Here is a 17,721-nt window from a genome sequence, read left to right as displayed (position 1 = left end):
ACTACCCCTAGCTCAGAACTTCTGCAGCAGTGTCCGAGCAAACGTGCCCTATCAGCCATACACCAGGATGACCGCTTTTGAAACTAAATATAAGTTACTCAAACACTCTACTACAAAGCTCTCTGCAAATGTATCAAAATGCCACGCTAAAGAAAGCATTGATGGTTTTGTCTTCTGAATTACTTTACCCTTCACAAAGAGATTGATTACACATCCTTGCTTTAATCTGATTTGATTTGCTAACCACTGTAATTTTGTTCCTCAGACAATTGTGTCTTAGTCCAAAAAAAAAGAGGGAGAGACTTAATTACTTTTAACATTTGCAAACGGTCAACAAAATGGCTGCTACACTAGAGAAAAAAAAATAGCATTTTGTCTTCTCATACAACAGCTAGCCTTGATGTTACAGTACAGACATCTTAGTTTTGTAATACACTGTATTACATTTTGTATTACAAATTTATTTTATTTTATTAAAAAAAAAAAAAAAGGATTTTATCAGTAAGAAGAGGTTACAAACTATAAAAATAGAAATTTCAATTGTGACACTGGGTAGGATGGCATCAGGCTTCATAAGTGTTAACTCACCTGTTTGGCTGCCATTTTTGTCTCATAAAAGTTCAAAGAGGTGAAATAAAAACTATCAATCTACCAATAATAGTTTTCAAATAACAGCAGCTTACTCGAAATACAGAGAAATAATTATTTTAGGGTACTTAAGCTACTATGTGAGGGACCAAGGAATTGGAGTGGAGAACAATGAAGGCTGGAGGAAAGGAGTACAGTTAAATTGCTCAAGTGAAAGGAACTTCACTATCTGCATCAAGATTTGAGTGTTTAAATTGGTCCTTAAATTTCCTAGGACTGAGATCCTGGTGAATTTTTATTCACCCTTTTCTCACCACACTTGCTAAAAGGAGAGTTGGTATCATCAGGTATATAAATATTCTTTTCTTACTCTTTCCACAGATTAAAGATGCTAGTCATGCTCCTTTTCCTCTTTTTCAATTGACCTGTTGTTCCTTCCTAAAGCATGCATTTATCTTCCTAATCTCATTTTCAACTTAAGCAAATGGTGTATCTGACTCTATGGAAAATCCCACTTAATTCTACAGCATTTCAGATAACAATTCGTTTAGTCAACAGTTCCTTCTACGAGTAGCACTGTAAAAATCAGCCGTATACAAGAAGCTATTAAAATAATTAATTTTATATAATATTTGAGTATAACAACATTAATTAATTTTATCTTAATTGTTGTACATGTATGTGTGTTTACTTGAAAAACTGCATTTCACCTATAAGACCTAAATTAAAAAGACAAGAAAATTACAAAACACAAATAGCTGCTTCCTTGCTTCTCTGCTTCCCTACCACGTCACACTGTGTAGAGTCAGTGGCTCTTCTTAAACTGCCTCAGCTATTAAGTCTTTCTTCGCTGTTCATTAGACAAGGTTTTTAATTCTCAATTTGTCTTTGGTGTGTCCCATCAAACATGGTCAGACTGACACAAACAGTGTGGTCAGCATCCTGCCAGCTTTCTGTCTCAGCTGTCTCTCATTATCTTCCAGTTTACTGCTATTTGGATGTAATGGTAACAGGAAAAAAATAAAAAAATAGAGTGAGGTGGATGGTAAAGGGCTATCTACTGAGTCAGACAATATTGTAAAATTTGGAATACCAAGCTTTAACTCCTGCTGTAAGCATTCTTAGGGAACCCGGGCAAATAATTTGGGTCCCAGTGCACCAAAGTCCTCAAGTTTATGCTTAAATTTAAATAGAAATTGCCTGCCTCATTTTTACCTCAATACCTTTAAGGGCAAGCATGTGGTGAAATGCATAGCTAAAAGCAGGTGTCTTGATCTCCAAGAGCTTGCTGCTCCTTCTGTAGAGCAGGGGTAGCACCAGTGATTCTCCCTGTCCTTTGCCTTGCTTGTGCAGCTGGGAATAGAGAAACAGTCCCAGCCCTGACAAGGTCCTTGCAAGACAAATGTGCAAGTATTGCCACACTCACAAAAATGTTAACAATAGTAAAAGCTGTTTGAAAAGACTCTTTTTTTTTTCCAAACCCATAAAGTATAACATGTATGTGGTAAAGGTATTTTTCTGTCATTTTAATGGGTTAGTTTTTCAGTATTGCTTTACAGCATGTGACTTTGCATATAATTTTTTTCTCTTCTTCCCCCTTGAGAATACATACAAATCATTTAAAAGCAATTTACAACATGTCAAACTGCTTAAGGAGACTCTTAAAAAAAACTAATGTATGAAGTTAACCACTGGCATGATTTATTATTGAAGTTCCACTGTTATAACTTGACAATTAAGAAATATTGATAAATGTAAACACATTATTGATGTCAATTAAAAAGCACAAGATTGATTAACCTCCCAGAGGTATACTGGCTCAGGCTGTTAGAGAGTAATCACCCTCAGCAAGTATTCACTACTGACAAATGTGCACAGAAATTAGACTGCTGTGAGACAAAAAGTACTTTCAATTAAAATTAAGATCATCTGAACACATAACCAAAGCATCGGGTCAACAACAAAATAACACCACCAGAAATACAAGCAAGATACGTATTAATATGAAAGGCTAAGTGATTAGGTCACATAATGCTCTCATTAATCATGCACTGATGAAAATATGGTTAAAAATTACTGAAGGAACTGCTCAGCAAGTGAATTATACTCATGAAAGAGAAAGAAAGGCTATGAACGTATAATTTAGCCACTACACTGCAATATTCATAACTGCCCTGCTGAGGGACAAGACCTTGCTTACAGATAAACATCAGATCCCAGTTTAAAGTATATATTTATGTACATCCTAGAGGTGACCAAACTATAATGGTGAACTTGAAACTCTACTTAGCAATGGTTCAATTTCTGCAGAGCAAACAGATGTTCAGGTAGTACATACTTTAGAGGGGGGAAGCATACACCTGGCATACCCCAGAAAGGAAAAAAAAAAACAGGAATCAGTCAGTTTGTAATTTAAACATGCCTGGAAGAATTTGGCCTCTTTTTTTTTTTTTTTTTTTCCTTTATTCTTTTTACTTGCTTACAGAATTAATGTACTGGCATAATGCCTGTCACCACAGTGAAGGGCACTGCAGCTATAGCTTTTAATGACAAGAGAAAAAATAAAACACCAAAAAAGACCTCCAACACCAAACATGCTCACCTCAGAAAGCAGAGCTAAAGACAGCAGCAATGCACCAGTACCAAGGAGACTGCGTAAACAGTAATTAAACTCCTCACTACACTCTTGTCTAGAAAATAGACTTCACTTAAACTTCCAAGGGCTTGACCAGACATACTGATAGCAAAGTCTGGCCACTTCCCTCCCGAAAGTTTGACCTCCATCACAACTTCATGGATCAGACATGTTCCATTCAAATACAAGCAGCTACAAAGGCATTAGACAGGATCTGAATTAATGCACAAAATGTAAAATTGAAACACATCCATGATAAAGCTTTTTTTATTTGAAAGAGCTTTGTGTGAAGGCCACACGTGTTTATGTTTATTGCCAAAATAAAGTGAGATCACTCTGGACCTACGTGGCTGCAAAATTCAGTCAAATGGTACTTGTGACAGATCCCGTGTTGGGTGCTAAACTAAAACACAGGGGTATTCAACAGACCCCACACAGGACCACTGGTATATGAAGACACAGCAGACACAAAGGACAACTGCTGATCATTATTATTTTAAATATTAACTTTTTTTTCCCCAGATTTTCATTGACTTACAGTTAACATTGGTAGGATTTATAAACTGGTTTCATTTTGACAAGCAATTTTAAAATACAGAAACAACTGTCAGCTTAGCTACTGGGACAACGGAACAGCTTCAGGGTCAAAAGCAACAGAAGCATGACGATAACAAAATGGGTCGGCATAAAGGACGACTGAAGGCAGGTTTGTGGAGCAAACAGGACAAACAGAGGTTTTTTTTAAAGCCTGGCGTTATGCTGAGAACGAAGATGAGAAACTGTTTAGACTGAACAAATTATCTATGGAAGAAGCAAATTAAGGTATCCAATTTAAAGTGGCAGGGGAAGATTTTACATATTGTATTTTCAACTTGCTGTAGGGGGACTTGTGTCCATCTGAGAAGTCAGGAAAGAACGCAAGTAGCTTAAATAGAAACTAAAATGCTGCTTCTTCCCTTGAAAAGCTATAAAGAGAAAACCTGTAATTCTAATATGCTGAGAGACTGATGACTGAGCATGTTGGGAGAAAATGTCATTACGAAAACATAAAAACCCAGCATTGTGCCCACGTTTACAAGATCAAGTGACTTGTAGGTCAACGAGGTCATCAATACCATCCTAAATTGCAGACTGAAGCTCAAGGGCAGCAGGACACAGTCCTGGGGATCTGAGGCACCAAAGTTGCCAGAACCTGTCGTGTACTTGCTTAGTTCTGATGCCATTGAGCCTGGCCCTGCCTCTTCAATAAGCAGTACAAAACTGGGATGAAAAGTTTTCTCAGCAAGGAATGAGAAATAAAAGAACAAATTAATAAGCAATAAAATCTGTGGGAGAACAAAATTAAGATCACTGCTGTAATAAAAGCACCGTTCTCTCTCTCTCTCTCTCTCTTTTTTTTTTCTTTCTTCCCTGGAAGTCCTCAAAACAGCAATCCCTTTCATTTCCTCAGGGTCTAGCTCTACTTAAAACTGGTTTACCCCCATTATACCACCACAGATCAGCAGAAAGATCTATCATCTGAAATGCAAGTAATTTACAGTACACATGCAAGGCATTTACAAGATAGTATGTTTCATAAATAACACACCAAATACAGCCACACATCTCTTTCCTATTCAGTAAAAAAGAGAGCTTCCACAGATATTCTCTGCAGCAGACTGGCACCTCCAGGAAACCACGTAGCAAGAAAGGGAAAGTAAGTTGCTCTGAGCTGAGTGTATTTTCACAGAATCACAGAATTGAAGGGGTTGGAAGGGACCTCGAGAGATCATTGTGTCCAAACCCCCTGCCAAAGCAGGTTCCCTATAGCAGGGTGCCCAGATAGGCATCCAGATGGGCCTTGAATATCTCCAGAGGAGACTTCACAACCTCCCTGGGCAGCCTGTGCCATTGCTACGTCACCCTCACCATGAAGAAGTTCTTCTGCATATTGGTGTGGAACTTCCTGAGCTCCGTTTTGTGGCCAGTGCTTTCAATGCTATAAAGTCATCTTCACAGCTCCCGGGGCTGGCACCAGTGCATTCAGAATGGCAGACCCAACAACACCACAGTCACATTACAAACATGGCAGAAGTCACCTGAGTTTGGGAGGCTCAGATGGGTGGCACTTATTTCTACCTTTCCTCTCGGCAACGTTTTGTATTTATATTAAGACACACGTGTATTTGCTATTATTTGCCTTGTTTGGAAGAGGCCCACGTGAAGTTTTGTAGCAACAGCCATCCTTGTGAGCTGTATTCATCTACGTACCAGACAGGAGCCTTAAGACTTGAACACAGGAAAGCAGAAAGTGTGAAGGGATGAGTAGTAGATGAACGCATTTCCCTGAAAACAAGATTTTTTTCTCCATGTGTCTGAGGCTTTCTTCAGCACACGCTGGCTCAGTTGGTGCTGCTGCCTCTTTCAAGGAGCTCCAACCAGCCAGGCCGGAGCAGCTTGCTCTTTTCCATGGGGAAGCTTACACCTAGCACTGATCTGATCAGATGCGACACACTGCCAAGCCAAATTGCTCACTATAGAAAGTCAGTCCTCCTCCTGTCCTTCAGACAGCCCTCCTCTATGTGTAACACCAGATGCTCAGAGCTCTGGATGCCTTATATAACTACTTATTATTTATGATAAGGCCCCGACCTCTCTGGATTAGCAACTAAATATAACGGAAATAATAGAAGCTCTTTAAAATACTTCATCTGTCATACAAGCAGCTGTTAACACTCAGGTCGTGTTTTTTTTTTTTTTTTTTCTTCCTTTACTTTTTTTTTCTTTTCTTTTTTTAAAAAAAAGGTTGTTGTGTATGTCAAATGCTGTGTTGTATGGCAAGCATTCCTGTTACATCTTTTGGAGCAGGGAGACTCTTAGAGCTTCAGGCTAACTCCCAACTGCCCCCGCCTGCAGCCTAAAGGTTACTTTCAATGCAGGACCTACTTCGGTATTTAATATTGCAGGCAGAAGCTGCCACTTGCAATTTAATCAGTGGGGCAAACAGCAAATCATTTGTGAAAATGCTGTCTTGTTCTCCATCAGGAGAGTTAAATGAAAGCCTGGAGAGTAACACTGCTCTGGAGACTCACACAGGTGTAACCTGGAGAGCAACTCCACCTGAAGATGGTGAGATGTCTGCTGTACTTCCTGCACGTTCAGTTGCTAGAAATTAAGCTGGTATGACAGCTCTGGGCTTGTGGCATCTGTTACAGTACTGCTCATCTCCAACACTATCCCCCATGACAAGATGAAAAAGCTACTTGGAAAGGTCAGCTGAAGGAGATCTCACTACCACCACGTCCCATGAAGGGACAAGTGCTGATTCACCTGTGCTTCAGTTCAAATTTACCAACCCTTTTTCAAGTGACTCCTGTTTCAGTTTTCTTCTTGTTCCTTCTCACGCTCCTCCCCCCCAAAAAAACCCTGTATGTATAATTACTGGACATAAGATGTATTTACTCTCATACTGGAATACAAAAGTAGTGTAGCTCTGAATTTTATGCTTCAATTTTAATTTCAGCCTCATTATACTAAACGCTAGCTATCATCCATCCCTAAATCTCCCTCATTTGCATCTACATCTCTTTCCAAGTAAAGAGCACTGAAACTTAGCGTATGTTAAAGATTTCTGTTTTTCTTCAAAGCATGTCCTTCTATGTAGGTTACAGTTACAAAAGAAATATATAAACTTATATTTCTTGAGTTATGTTCTTAGATCGTCTAGAGAGTAAGTGCAACTTGGATAAATCAAATAGGATCTAAATGACTGGGAGGGAAGTGTTAAAAAATCACCACTTCAAGAACTTTGAAATCAAAACCAAACCCAGCCCACAGAACAACTCCCCTAATGCCACCTCTCCTCCAAATTAGCTAATTCAATTTCAGTATTTGGCTTCGCCAACAAAATTCCAGCATAATTTTAGAAAATGCACACAGGGAGCCAATCAAGTGAGAACTCCTCTGCCGAATCAATTAAAAACTGACTACTGGCATTACAACAGACTAGGAGATGCAAGAAAAGTGAAAAAAGTTTCATTCCAAACATTTTCATTGTAGCTAAATTCTAGGTGGCATTGCCAGTTTTTACAAGCGTATGGATGCTTGATTACCTCCAAAAACTAATTCTATACAGTTATTTGATCAAACTGTTTTGATAGGATCGTGGGCCATTGTTTTTTCATGTTGTTCACCTCCTGATCTTCTTCTGCAAGTGAGGCATTTAAAAATTCTTCCCTGCTTCTACCCTTGCTTTAACAGAGTAAATTCTCGAGAGGTAGAAATAGTTCTCTCTGTGTAATTTTGGCTTTATCCTGGTTTGAAAGTATAGGTGTGCAACTGTAACAGCTATAAATATGACACTTCCAAGGAAACAGTGCTTAGGTAGGAACTGAGAGTCAATAAACTTCAGTACAAAAATAGGTATTTGCCATTGAGAATCTGAAAATTAAGAAGAAATATATATATGTTTTCAAGGAACTTTTAAAGAAAAACTGTAAATGAATCTGATTTTAACACCCCTTCCAGTGACAAACTTGTTATAAGGAAACCATCTTAGAGCTCCAACATAACAGGAAGCCAGCAGGAGGAAAACGTAAGTGACTTGCCAACATCGTACACATTGGTGAACAGCAACGTGGGTGCCGCACACTGGACTCACGGGGTTCAAAGAGCTTTTCCAGCTATTCCTTCATTTTTATCTCTAAACTGCTGCTAATGTAATCAAATGTTATAAAGTATTTCAAAACTTTCTTACGTATACAGAAAATAAAGTTGGAAATGATTTGTAGCCTGCCATTGGAACTCCTATTAAGAATTTTTTGCTTCTAAGGAGAAGAACCCTCTAAAAATAAGAACCTTCTGATATGGTTATCCAGCCTACAGTGCTGTGCTGCATTGGACACAGGCATCTTCAGGTACACATAATTATTTCATAAAAGTTGGAATTGACTATTTCAAAGAACTTCCCAGTGTCCCAGCTGTGCAAATTAGTACCGGTCTCCTGCATGCCTAATGGTGTGCTTTCAATCCAGAAATACATACACTATGGTAATTAAGCACTTTACCTGCTATTCCTGAAAATCAATCACAGGATTACTAGAACTGAACTTTTAAAAACAATGGGAGTGTTTGCTGATAAAGCTAGAAAGCGTGAGCAATAAAAATCAAAGCAGGCGCAGTAAACTAAGTACTTCTATCCGTTCTTACCATAACCATAATAGAAATTATTTGTCCTGCTAAAACTATTTTGATCAACTGAAATATGATTGCTTATGCTGTGGCTGTATTATTACCAGTTTATACTAAGTGCTGTATTTGTACATTCTCAGTATAATTTCCACTTCCATTCAATAGTTACTTTCATCTATGATAATACTAAAATGAGATAATGCCAATAAATGGCTCAAGAAGATGCAGTACTTGGCTATGCACACCTGCACGGGCAACATGGCTTGTTTAAAAGCATATTTCAAAGGAACTGTTCAACTGTCCTTATTTCAAACAAATTTCAAAACAAATCCATACTAATCATATTTACTAGAGGTGGAAAATATGGAGAAACATGAGAGTATGAGACCAAAAATCTCATACTAATTGTGATATAGTCTTTTACCAAGGCATAGTCATGAAGCATTTCATTAAAACAATATTAAAAGTTCTGTTAATAAGAGACTGCAAGCATAATAACATACTTACAACATGCTGCAAACATGAAAAATGTTGCAAGTGCTCAATATTTATTGTTATCAGTGCCTTTTTAATAGTTTTTATACTTCAAAACCACATTCCTTCACTCTTTTTCGTATCTGAAGGGAACTGCAAAGAGAAGGTAAGCCTGAAGGAGAACAACGCAAGTTTATGATGAATTTTGTCCATCTCTGCTTTTAGAACATGCCTATGACCAGTCAGATACAAAGGAAGCAGATCTTCATGTCTTGACCGTCTAATGCTTCACAACATCTTGTCTCCCTGCTGAAGATTTGTGTAAAGCATGATTCACGTTGGTCTGGATTAGTTAAAGGGACAAAGGCTGTGGAATGACAAATACGTTACACTGAAGAGTACTCTGCAGCTATGTGATCTCAAAAATGGTACAATTGATATGCAAGCCTTCAGAGCTGGCAGGGAGTGCAGCATAACCCTTCTTAGCTAGACAAGATGACCAGTGGCTTCCATCTGCAATCTGAACTGAGGAAAAAGTATTGTGGAGGAAGGCAGAAGAATGAAATGCCCTATATATTAAAAAAAGACATTTAATCAGAGCACACAGGTCTAATACAGCTTTAGAATTTCCCTTTTATATTTTCAAACCAACTTGAGATACAGTATGCCACAGAGAAAACTAACAAATACTTTAAAACACACAGTATTACCATATCTTCATAGTGGCTTATATAAACCTTGAATCTCAACAACAGCAGTAACATTTCAGGGCTAATTCTCTTACCACTCATACAGCGATGGAAATTCACAAACAACATCATACTGCATGGCCAGAACTGGCTGTTGTGATCATCTTCTTTCTTAAGGACCTCAAAGAATTCTCCTGAAAACTTTTTAAAACTTTTTACTTCAAACTACTGTGTGACAATGCATTTCTCAGTGCCCTTCTTGAAAGGGAAGATGCTATAAATTGTGCTGTTTACACAGTGAACACACACACTCAGACACAAAATCTTCAGAAATTGTGTCGAGAAAAGAATCAGAATCGTTCCTTTCTTTAGCCATCCTATTTTTAAATCAAAACCAATAACAAGCAGAGGAGGACTAAGTTGAAGATGAATGTTCCTCTATGCTTTTCAGCTTTATAAAGCTACTTTTATAACATTCAAACAAATAGTACAGTGACTGACATGAACAAAATGACAGTAATCTGTCACCATTTCACATTTCCCACTAGGCTGATTCAAATACTTATTTATGAACCTTACACTTCAATGGTCACTTTGATGACTAAACCATAAATTAGAATGTAAAGTGAATATAAATTTGATTTTAGAGTAACAATAAATTGTCAGTGAAGTGGGATGTTATTTAATTTTTATTGACACACTATGAAAAAGTCAGCAACACCAAGATGTGCTACATCATAATAAACCCCAAACTTAGCAAAAAATGCACGCTAGAACTCATGTTTGTTTCCATGCTTCTGCCTTTAAAAATAAAAACACTTAATATTACGCTGGTTAGTTTTAAATATAAGCTCTTAATAATGTCAGATGACTTCATTACTTGTGTTTTCAATTAAACAAAGAGCAAGAATGATTTTTTCCCTACAGAGCATGATAAAATTTGACTGCAAACACATTAATATAAATTTAGACTCTAAGGTTTATTATAGTTCTAAGGAAAAGCTTACTTTTAAGATAGAGGGCTGTTATTTTTCCAGTATTTACCTCTTTCTGTACAACTGAACTGGAGATGACACTGACACCTCATAGAAATTTTGCAAAGAACAGTTCTCCATTTACTAGGAAAACTTTGCTAGGGGGTAGTGATGGGTGAGGGCATGACTCAGCAAAAATAAATCTGTGTTACCAAAGCATCGGGAAGTCTTCCAGGAACTCATGTCTCAAAACAATATCTTGGCAAACTCATTTTCTTTTATCAGATCTTTTTTCGTTAAATGTTCCACTGCCTATTATATCATTATTTTGAATCCCACAAATACATGCATAATAGAAGCACACCTTTCCAAAACTGCATGCAGCATGATTATGCTTTGAAATTGGAAAACTTCTGTAAGTGTGACACATATGAAATAAATCAATGTAAATTGCACTTTTTTAGCAGTGTTAAAACAGGGAAGTGGTGTCAGAATCTCTTTAATATTCCTTACTTTTCGAGTTTGATTTCCTAAAAACTTACATTGAATGATACTAAAATGTGATCCAATTTAAAACCTACTTCAGCAGATGTATTTTGCATGTGGGAGAAACCTCTTAATTGTTGAGAGTTAAAGCAACAACAATCAAAACCTTGTGGCTTTAGCAGTAACAGGTTATTCTGCATTATCCTGGTTATGTCCTAGTGACAAAGACACCCTTCAAAGAACAAACACAGAGAAAGACAGGCACTTAATGCTGTTTGCTTGACAAAAGTTTATAAGATACTTAATGTGTGTGCAATATGTTTGTACCAAACTCTAGAGTTTTAAATGTGTGTAAAAGGAGATTATCATATTCAGAAAATTCAAGTGGAACTTGAATAAAAGGGAACTAGAATCCTACATGTCCTTTCTGTTTCTGAATATCTTCCTGGTTGAAAAATAAATGCCTACTTATAAAACATTTTAAAGCAAGAATTATGTATGACATTACTGAATGGAATGTGGCTTTCCATGACTTCGCCCAATCTTAAATTGAAAAGATTTATTTATAAAATTGGCCATTACTATAAAGTAGCAAAACGAAAAAGAAAAAAGTAGCAGCAGATTAAAATTGTTCAACTGATAATGAAAAAAGGCATAACAAAAGATTCAAGACATGATGCACATCATAGAGGGGAAAGCGTCCTCCCATCAAGACTCTTGTTTTAGAGAATTGGTATCTTTTTTCAGTGTCTACAATAACAAGGTAATCCCTGTATTCACAGGACTCATTGAGAAGAGAGAAGTTTCATTTTAAAATCTGTCCTGGACCTATTATGGGTTAGATGAATCAAAAGAACCATGTTTTCTCAAAAAAAAAAAAAAAAAAAAAAAAGACTGAAAGCTTTTATTTTAGGAAGACTTATCCAGCAAACTGACCTTTTGAGAGTCAAATGCTAGCTGTATGAAGCTGGGGTATCCCAAACACTAACGTAATATCAATCAGGGTCATCATTTCAGCATCCCAGGTAGGTATCAATATTTCCTACCTATTTCAAGTGCTTTGATACCTTGATACTGAATTCTTTTCAGAAAGAGGAAGCGCTTGTTATTAAAAAAGGTTGCACCAAGTAAGTCCTACTTAAATTTATTTATGGTTTAAAGTACCACTTCAGTCATCTATTTCACAGCAAAATAGTTATTATGATAGCCTCATTAATGCTTTTCTGAGTTATCAAAGATACGTTTACATTTTTACTCACATCCATCACAGGTCAATTTTCTGACATGATGACTGTTTCTATATTACAATCCAGAACAGATTTTTTTGTAGTATTTTATTTTACCAACAAATTGTTACTTTTTTTGATGCAGATTTCTGCAAGTGGCAGAATTGGACCCCATTCATTCTTATCTTCCGCCACCTTTCTTCTTCATTATTTTGTCCAGTCTCTAATACTTCTCTGCATAACAGACCTGCATAAATTGCCTCTCCAAGAAAGACTTCAATAACAAGAGCTGAAAAATGCTACTTGTCACATACAGGTATGAGAAAAGAGAAACAAACAAACAGAAAAAAACCCTTGGCATTTAAATACACTTGCACTGAGTTAATCCAATCATAATTGCTTCCTTGAGAAACATTTTTTAAATACAAGATTAGCATCTGTTTGGGTTTAAAAAAAAAAAAAGATAGCAAAGCTATGGGAGCACAAAACAACACCTGGTCCTGAAAAAAAGAAATTCTAAAGAAATAATTTAATTTACACCATAATTTTAATACTTTCTTGTTGAATCAAAGGGCCCAGCTTCTTGTTGAAGTAAGAATCTAGCTAAGTGACCTGCTGGTTGTAAAAAGCACCATGTTAAAACAGCCATTGGAGGACCAGGTGCTTAAGGAATATTCATTTGGTATTTAATAGAAATACTACTGAGCTCTGACCAGTATCAGTAAGTGCAGACTTGGCATGGAGACACAGCTGAGGCATTACAAGTGCCCGTAGAGAGTTCAGGACTAGAAGCTTTCTTTGTTTATATTTCCAGTGGTCACTGCAGATAGAGTGTTTTTACAAGAAGTAAAAAAAAAATCTAAAGTTTCATAAAGTGTAGTTTGTATCTAAATATAGTACGCACTAGAAGGAACAGAGATGCTACAAATCCTACTGAGCCCACATCAGAGAGATCACATCAGTGACTCAACTTTTTCTGAAGAAAAACTTATCACCCTGCTTGGACACACATTTAGCCAGCATTTCATTAATTTACTGTAGGATTTTCTTGTTCTGCTATTGTTCTAGAAATGTATCTGCAGCTGGAGAAATACAACCACAGAAGACAAGACTATTTGCAGTGGTTGTCACTGCCACTTTTCCAAAACTATGATGGAAGGAAGAAGGAACGGGGAAAGGAAATCTAATATACACGAGGTAGCGCAAACAACTTCAAGGGAAAATGAGGGCAGTGCAGAGAAACAGAGTGAAGAGACAGACAGAGGTAGTAAAATAAACAACAGAAATGGTAACAGAAGATCATATAAACTTTTGATAGCAAGGCCTTTTCAGGCTGCTAAAACGAGCATCCCTAAATCCCCTGTTAAAAGCATGATGGATAAATGAATGTTTCCCATCTTCTCAAACTGAGACATAAAAACTACTGCTCATCCAGAGATATTTTGAGCAAGGATTTAATTTTTCCATCTGTAATGGCATAAGCCAGTAGACCGATGAATATACAACTCTTAGCTAAAATAAGAAAAACAAACATACCTGCCGATGAATAATCTCTAGGTTTGCTTTTGCTTTATTCACTAGTTCTTCTATTTTTTCAGAATCCGTTATATTCTTGTTTTCTCTGAAGGCATCTCTTATCCTTCTGATGGCATATGTTCTAAACATAAACAATAAAAAGACAGGTTCATAAATGTGCCACAGTTTATGACATTTCAATATTCTTTAAAACATATATATATATTTTAAATACATCTACACACACGCACACTTCGCTTCACTAGTTTTTTTTCTCTCTCTCTTTTTTTTTTTTTTGATGTATATATTTATTTTTATTCAGGGTCTTGTCTTGCCTGAGTTGAAACACTGACCAGATTTTTTTAAATTAAAAAAGCCACTTTACTTAAAGTTGTTGGAAAACTTCATACTTCACGTATCAGTCAAGTCTTTATAGCTCTGCTTGTTATTACTGTAAACATACTGTTGGATTCCCAGTCTGGATACTATAAAGCTCAAGAACATAAAAACAAAACAAAAAAAACACAACCAGCTCCCAAAGGACTGTGTGTCAGCGTGACTATTTTTATTCCCAGTATCCTAGAGGTCACTGGTCTCAATGCTAACAATAAACACATTATACATACGAACGAGTTCCGACTTTCCACTGGAAGACTAATGGACCAACCACACCAAAAATGGCTCTTTCTGTCACCCATTTTTTTCTGACAAAGCATATTGCACCTTTCAGTCCAACACCTCATCCATTTCCCCACTCATAAGCAGTAATAAGTAGGATCTCTGTAGTCATCTCTGAAACTCTCCCCTTTCTTTCAAAGCCAATAAGAACCTTTATGCAGTCTGCAATGCATTGCTTAATAAAAAAACAGGGCCCATTTCAATATTAAAATGCAATTTTCAGAGTGAGCAGGACATGCTTTTATTACACACTTGTTAGGAGGATGGAAGGAGAAATGGCAGTACGCTGACCCTGCCCAGCTATCCTGGTAACGTTCTACTTCTCTATCACATCAGTACCAGTTTTACTGCAGAAGGTAAAACCCCACATGCGGCTCTGGAAGGAAAGGCTGCTGCAACCACCACAAATAGTATAGTATTTCAACAGCTGTTTCCAATCTTTCATGAAAGTGAAACACAAGACACAAAATTGTCTGAAACGGGATCATGAACCCACCCAACTATGCTGAAAAGTGAAAATACTGGTACAGGGGACAGGGGAGGGGAGAGGAAGACTATGCAGGACCCCCAGCCAGCATCACTCCACACCATTAGATGGTGCTATCCAGCTCCTAATGCCGGATCCACCAGCCAAGAGGCCTTGTTTTCTCTTTGAGCTCATAAATAATACATTTCAATCACAGGAATCGGGATGGTTATGGAGTCCCACCCTGCTGCCACACACCAGCAGATGGTGTGCGCTTTTAATTAGGGCCTGTTCACCTATAATGTGACACTGGGGTGTGCGAGTGAGCGAGCGTGTGCTTGTATGTGTGAAGTTAATAGAATGTATTAAATATGGAAGCTCATTCTCATCTGCAGCTGGTGTCCTAGCAAGATTTGAAGGGGAAGCTGCTTTCTTCTAGAAAAAAAAATAAATATATATATATATAAAAAAATCAAAACCCCCACAAACCCAAATAATTAAGATAGACTGTAATTTTGTTGCTTGATAATTAATGGATTTCAAATCATCGCCTATATATATGTAGGATTAAACTGTGCAGAAACATGTTTTCTGCAACAAAGGAAGGGTTGCCAAAAGATACACAGTCCTAATATAATTATTTTTTTTTTAGCTTAATGAAAAACAACAACAACAAAACAACAATAAAATGGTAAGCATCCATTATTGGGTACAAGTCTTCCAAAATGCAATACAAATGAAAAAAAAAAAAAAAGGGGGGGGGCCTAAAGCAAATGCTTGTTCAGTATAACACCTACAGACTGTTTTTTCTGTTCTGTACATATGGTGCATTAATTGTTTCATTTTCTCCTTCTTCCTCTCGTTACACCCAACAGTTACTCAGAAAGAAAAGATATGTGCTTAAAAACTGGTTAACTGGTTTGATGTTTTCTGTCTATAGTCAGAAAGTATGTTGCGTTTTTTTCCTCTTATAGTTTCTTTAAAACTTTATAAACATTAATACCCAAATGAAGCTATTTTACATAGGCTTAAAAGCATAACCTTAATTCTACAGCTAAATCATTGTATCTCCAGTATATTCTAAACACGCTTCAAAGAATAGCTCTGTATCGTGGCACTACACTAAGGTTACACTGAGATTCAAATTGCTGCTTAAGGAAGAGCTGAACTCAGAGCTCAAACGTGATACTATACTTGGCTGCAAAGCATCCTTTCCTCTCCACTGAAGGGTGCCAGGAGAACAGCTCCAGCTTTCCAACACTCAAAAGTCTTTGAACATTATGTAATAAGTCAAGATATAAACAAATTTACTTTGTTCATTAAACAAAACAACAACAAAACTACAAAAACTAAACAAATAAATCACACAACTTTTTATAGGCTCAAATTGGGAACAATCTCAGTTCCACATCTTAACACTCTCTACGCTTCAAGAGCTGAGTGAGCACCAAAATCTAGCACTAACATATGGCTGCAAGCCCATGAACGACAGAGCTCTTTTGAAATAGAGCAGAATGTGTAGCAACATGCTGTAAGGACACACATGGTATGAAAAGAACCTGTTCATTTAGACACACGATCTGTTTTTGATAGAAGAACCACTCCGAAGATCTTCTGGGTGATGAAGAGAGACTGATCAGCTGACCAACTGCCCTTATGTTGGGTATTTTCAGTTCAATAAGCATAAACACCAAAAATCAATTGTATACCATTTGAAGGTGCAGCTCGAAATGTCAGTGGTAGAGAATACATGGCTATCCTCACAAATCCTTACAGAATCAACCTAAAAGGAGTACTGTCTGAAGACAGAGAAAGACGGAAAGTGCATTGGCAAGTGGAGTGGTTGCTGCTACTCCCAGATGGGCATTTACCCAAAATGACACAAAGAAACTGAGGGCATACCTCAGTGCAACCAGTTTCACTTGATGTGAGAAAACAAGAGATGCTGCAGTTCTGCCACCCTCCCCGCCAGGCAGAAACCCCCCTTCTGCCACATCATGACTCCAGCCAGCCTGGTACCTGACCCCGTGGTGAGCCAGTCCAGCTTAGTGAACTGACAGAAATCCTACCTACAGAGGGAGAACCGCTTATTTGTCTTTTTTTTCCCCCACACCAGTGAGTTCAGTTGGCTCTGTACAGGACTGGACAAGATCTGAGGAGGAGGAAACGAAGCAGTACTGATTTAGATGGGTGCAGCACGTGACAGATGCCACTCCAAGAGAAGCTGAGCAAGGCGGGTAAGTTAAGTTTGTATCTTTGGGAAAGTTCTGAAAAAATGCAAGAGTTCTCATTAAGAAACATCATTACAAATGAAATTTGTAACGCATTTCACAATCTACTGTTTTTCTCACCATTCTTTGGAATGTGATACGCTTTTTGTGATTCATGGGCATCCATTAAACAATTAAATCCCAATTAAATCAAAAGTATGTAATCAATGGGCAACAGATTCAGTGCAATGGCTTCAGACCAAAGCTGCTGCAGGTGGATACAAGGTAACAGATGTTCTTAAGTACAAAATAAAAGGAGTGGTTGGGGCTTAATGCAAGAGCAAGGCCAAATCATTAAGACAAACTCAAAGGGAATGGGGACTAGCTGCTCATGTTAAGAGAAAACAATGGCCCCAAATAATAGTAAAAACCAGAGGTATGGTTAAAAAAGTATTTTTCCTAATACTCAGTCATTTAGCTCTACCTTCTGAGAGTCTGTCTTTCTCTTTCCCTGAAGCACACTTGAAAGCCTAACATGAGTCCTCATAAAAATGACGCCTGCAAGAAGAGAATGAAATCACAACATAGGTACTTCAGAAAATAATTGCTAC

The 17,721-nt window shown here is 37.4% G+C and overlaps 1 protein-coding gene across 1 annotated transcript in view; it reads right to left on the bottom strand.

Annotated features, from left to right (window-relative positions):
• The window catches only part of LYRM4 (LYR motif containing 4), a 94,222-nt gene that overhangs the window by 54,901 nt on the left and 21,600 nt on the right, over positions 1-17,721 (bottom strand). Inside the window, exon 2 of the mRNA XM_032181403.1 lies at positions 13,778-13,898. Coding sequence (XP_032037294.1) covers positions 13,778-13,898 — 121 coding nt within the window. The remainder of the gene's footprint in view (positions 1-13,777; positions 13,899-17,721) is intronic.

This window comes from Aythya fuligula, chromosome 2 (assembly GCF_009819795.1).
Source record: "Aythya fuligula isolate bAytFul2 chromosome 2, bAytFul2.pri, whole genome shotgun sequence".
Classification (NCBI taxonomy): domain Eukaryota; kingdom Metazoa; phylum Chordata; class Aves; order Anseriformes; family Anatidae; genus Aythya; species Aythya fuligula.
This window is presented reverse-complemented; position numbering and strand designations above follow the sequence as displayed.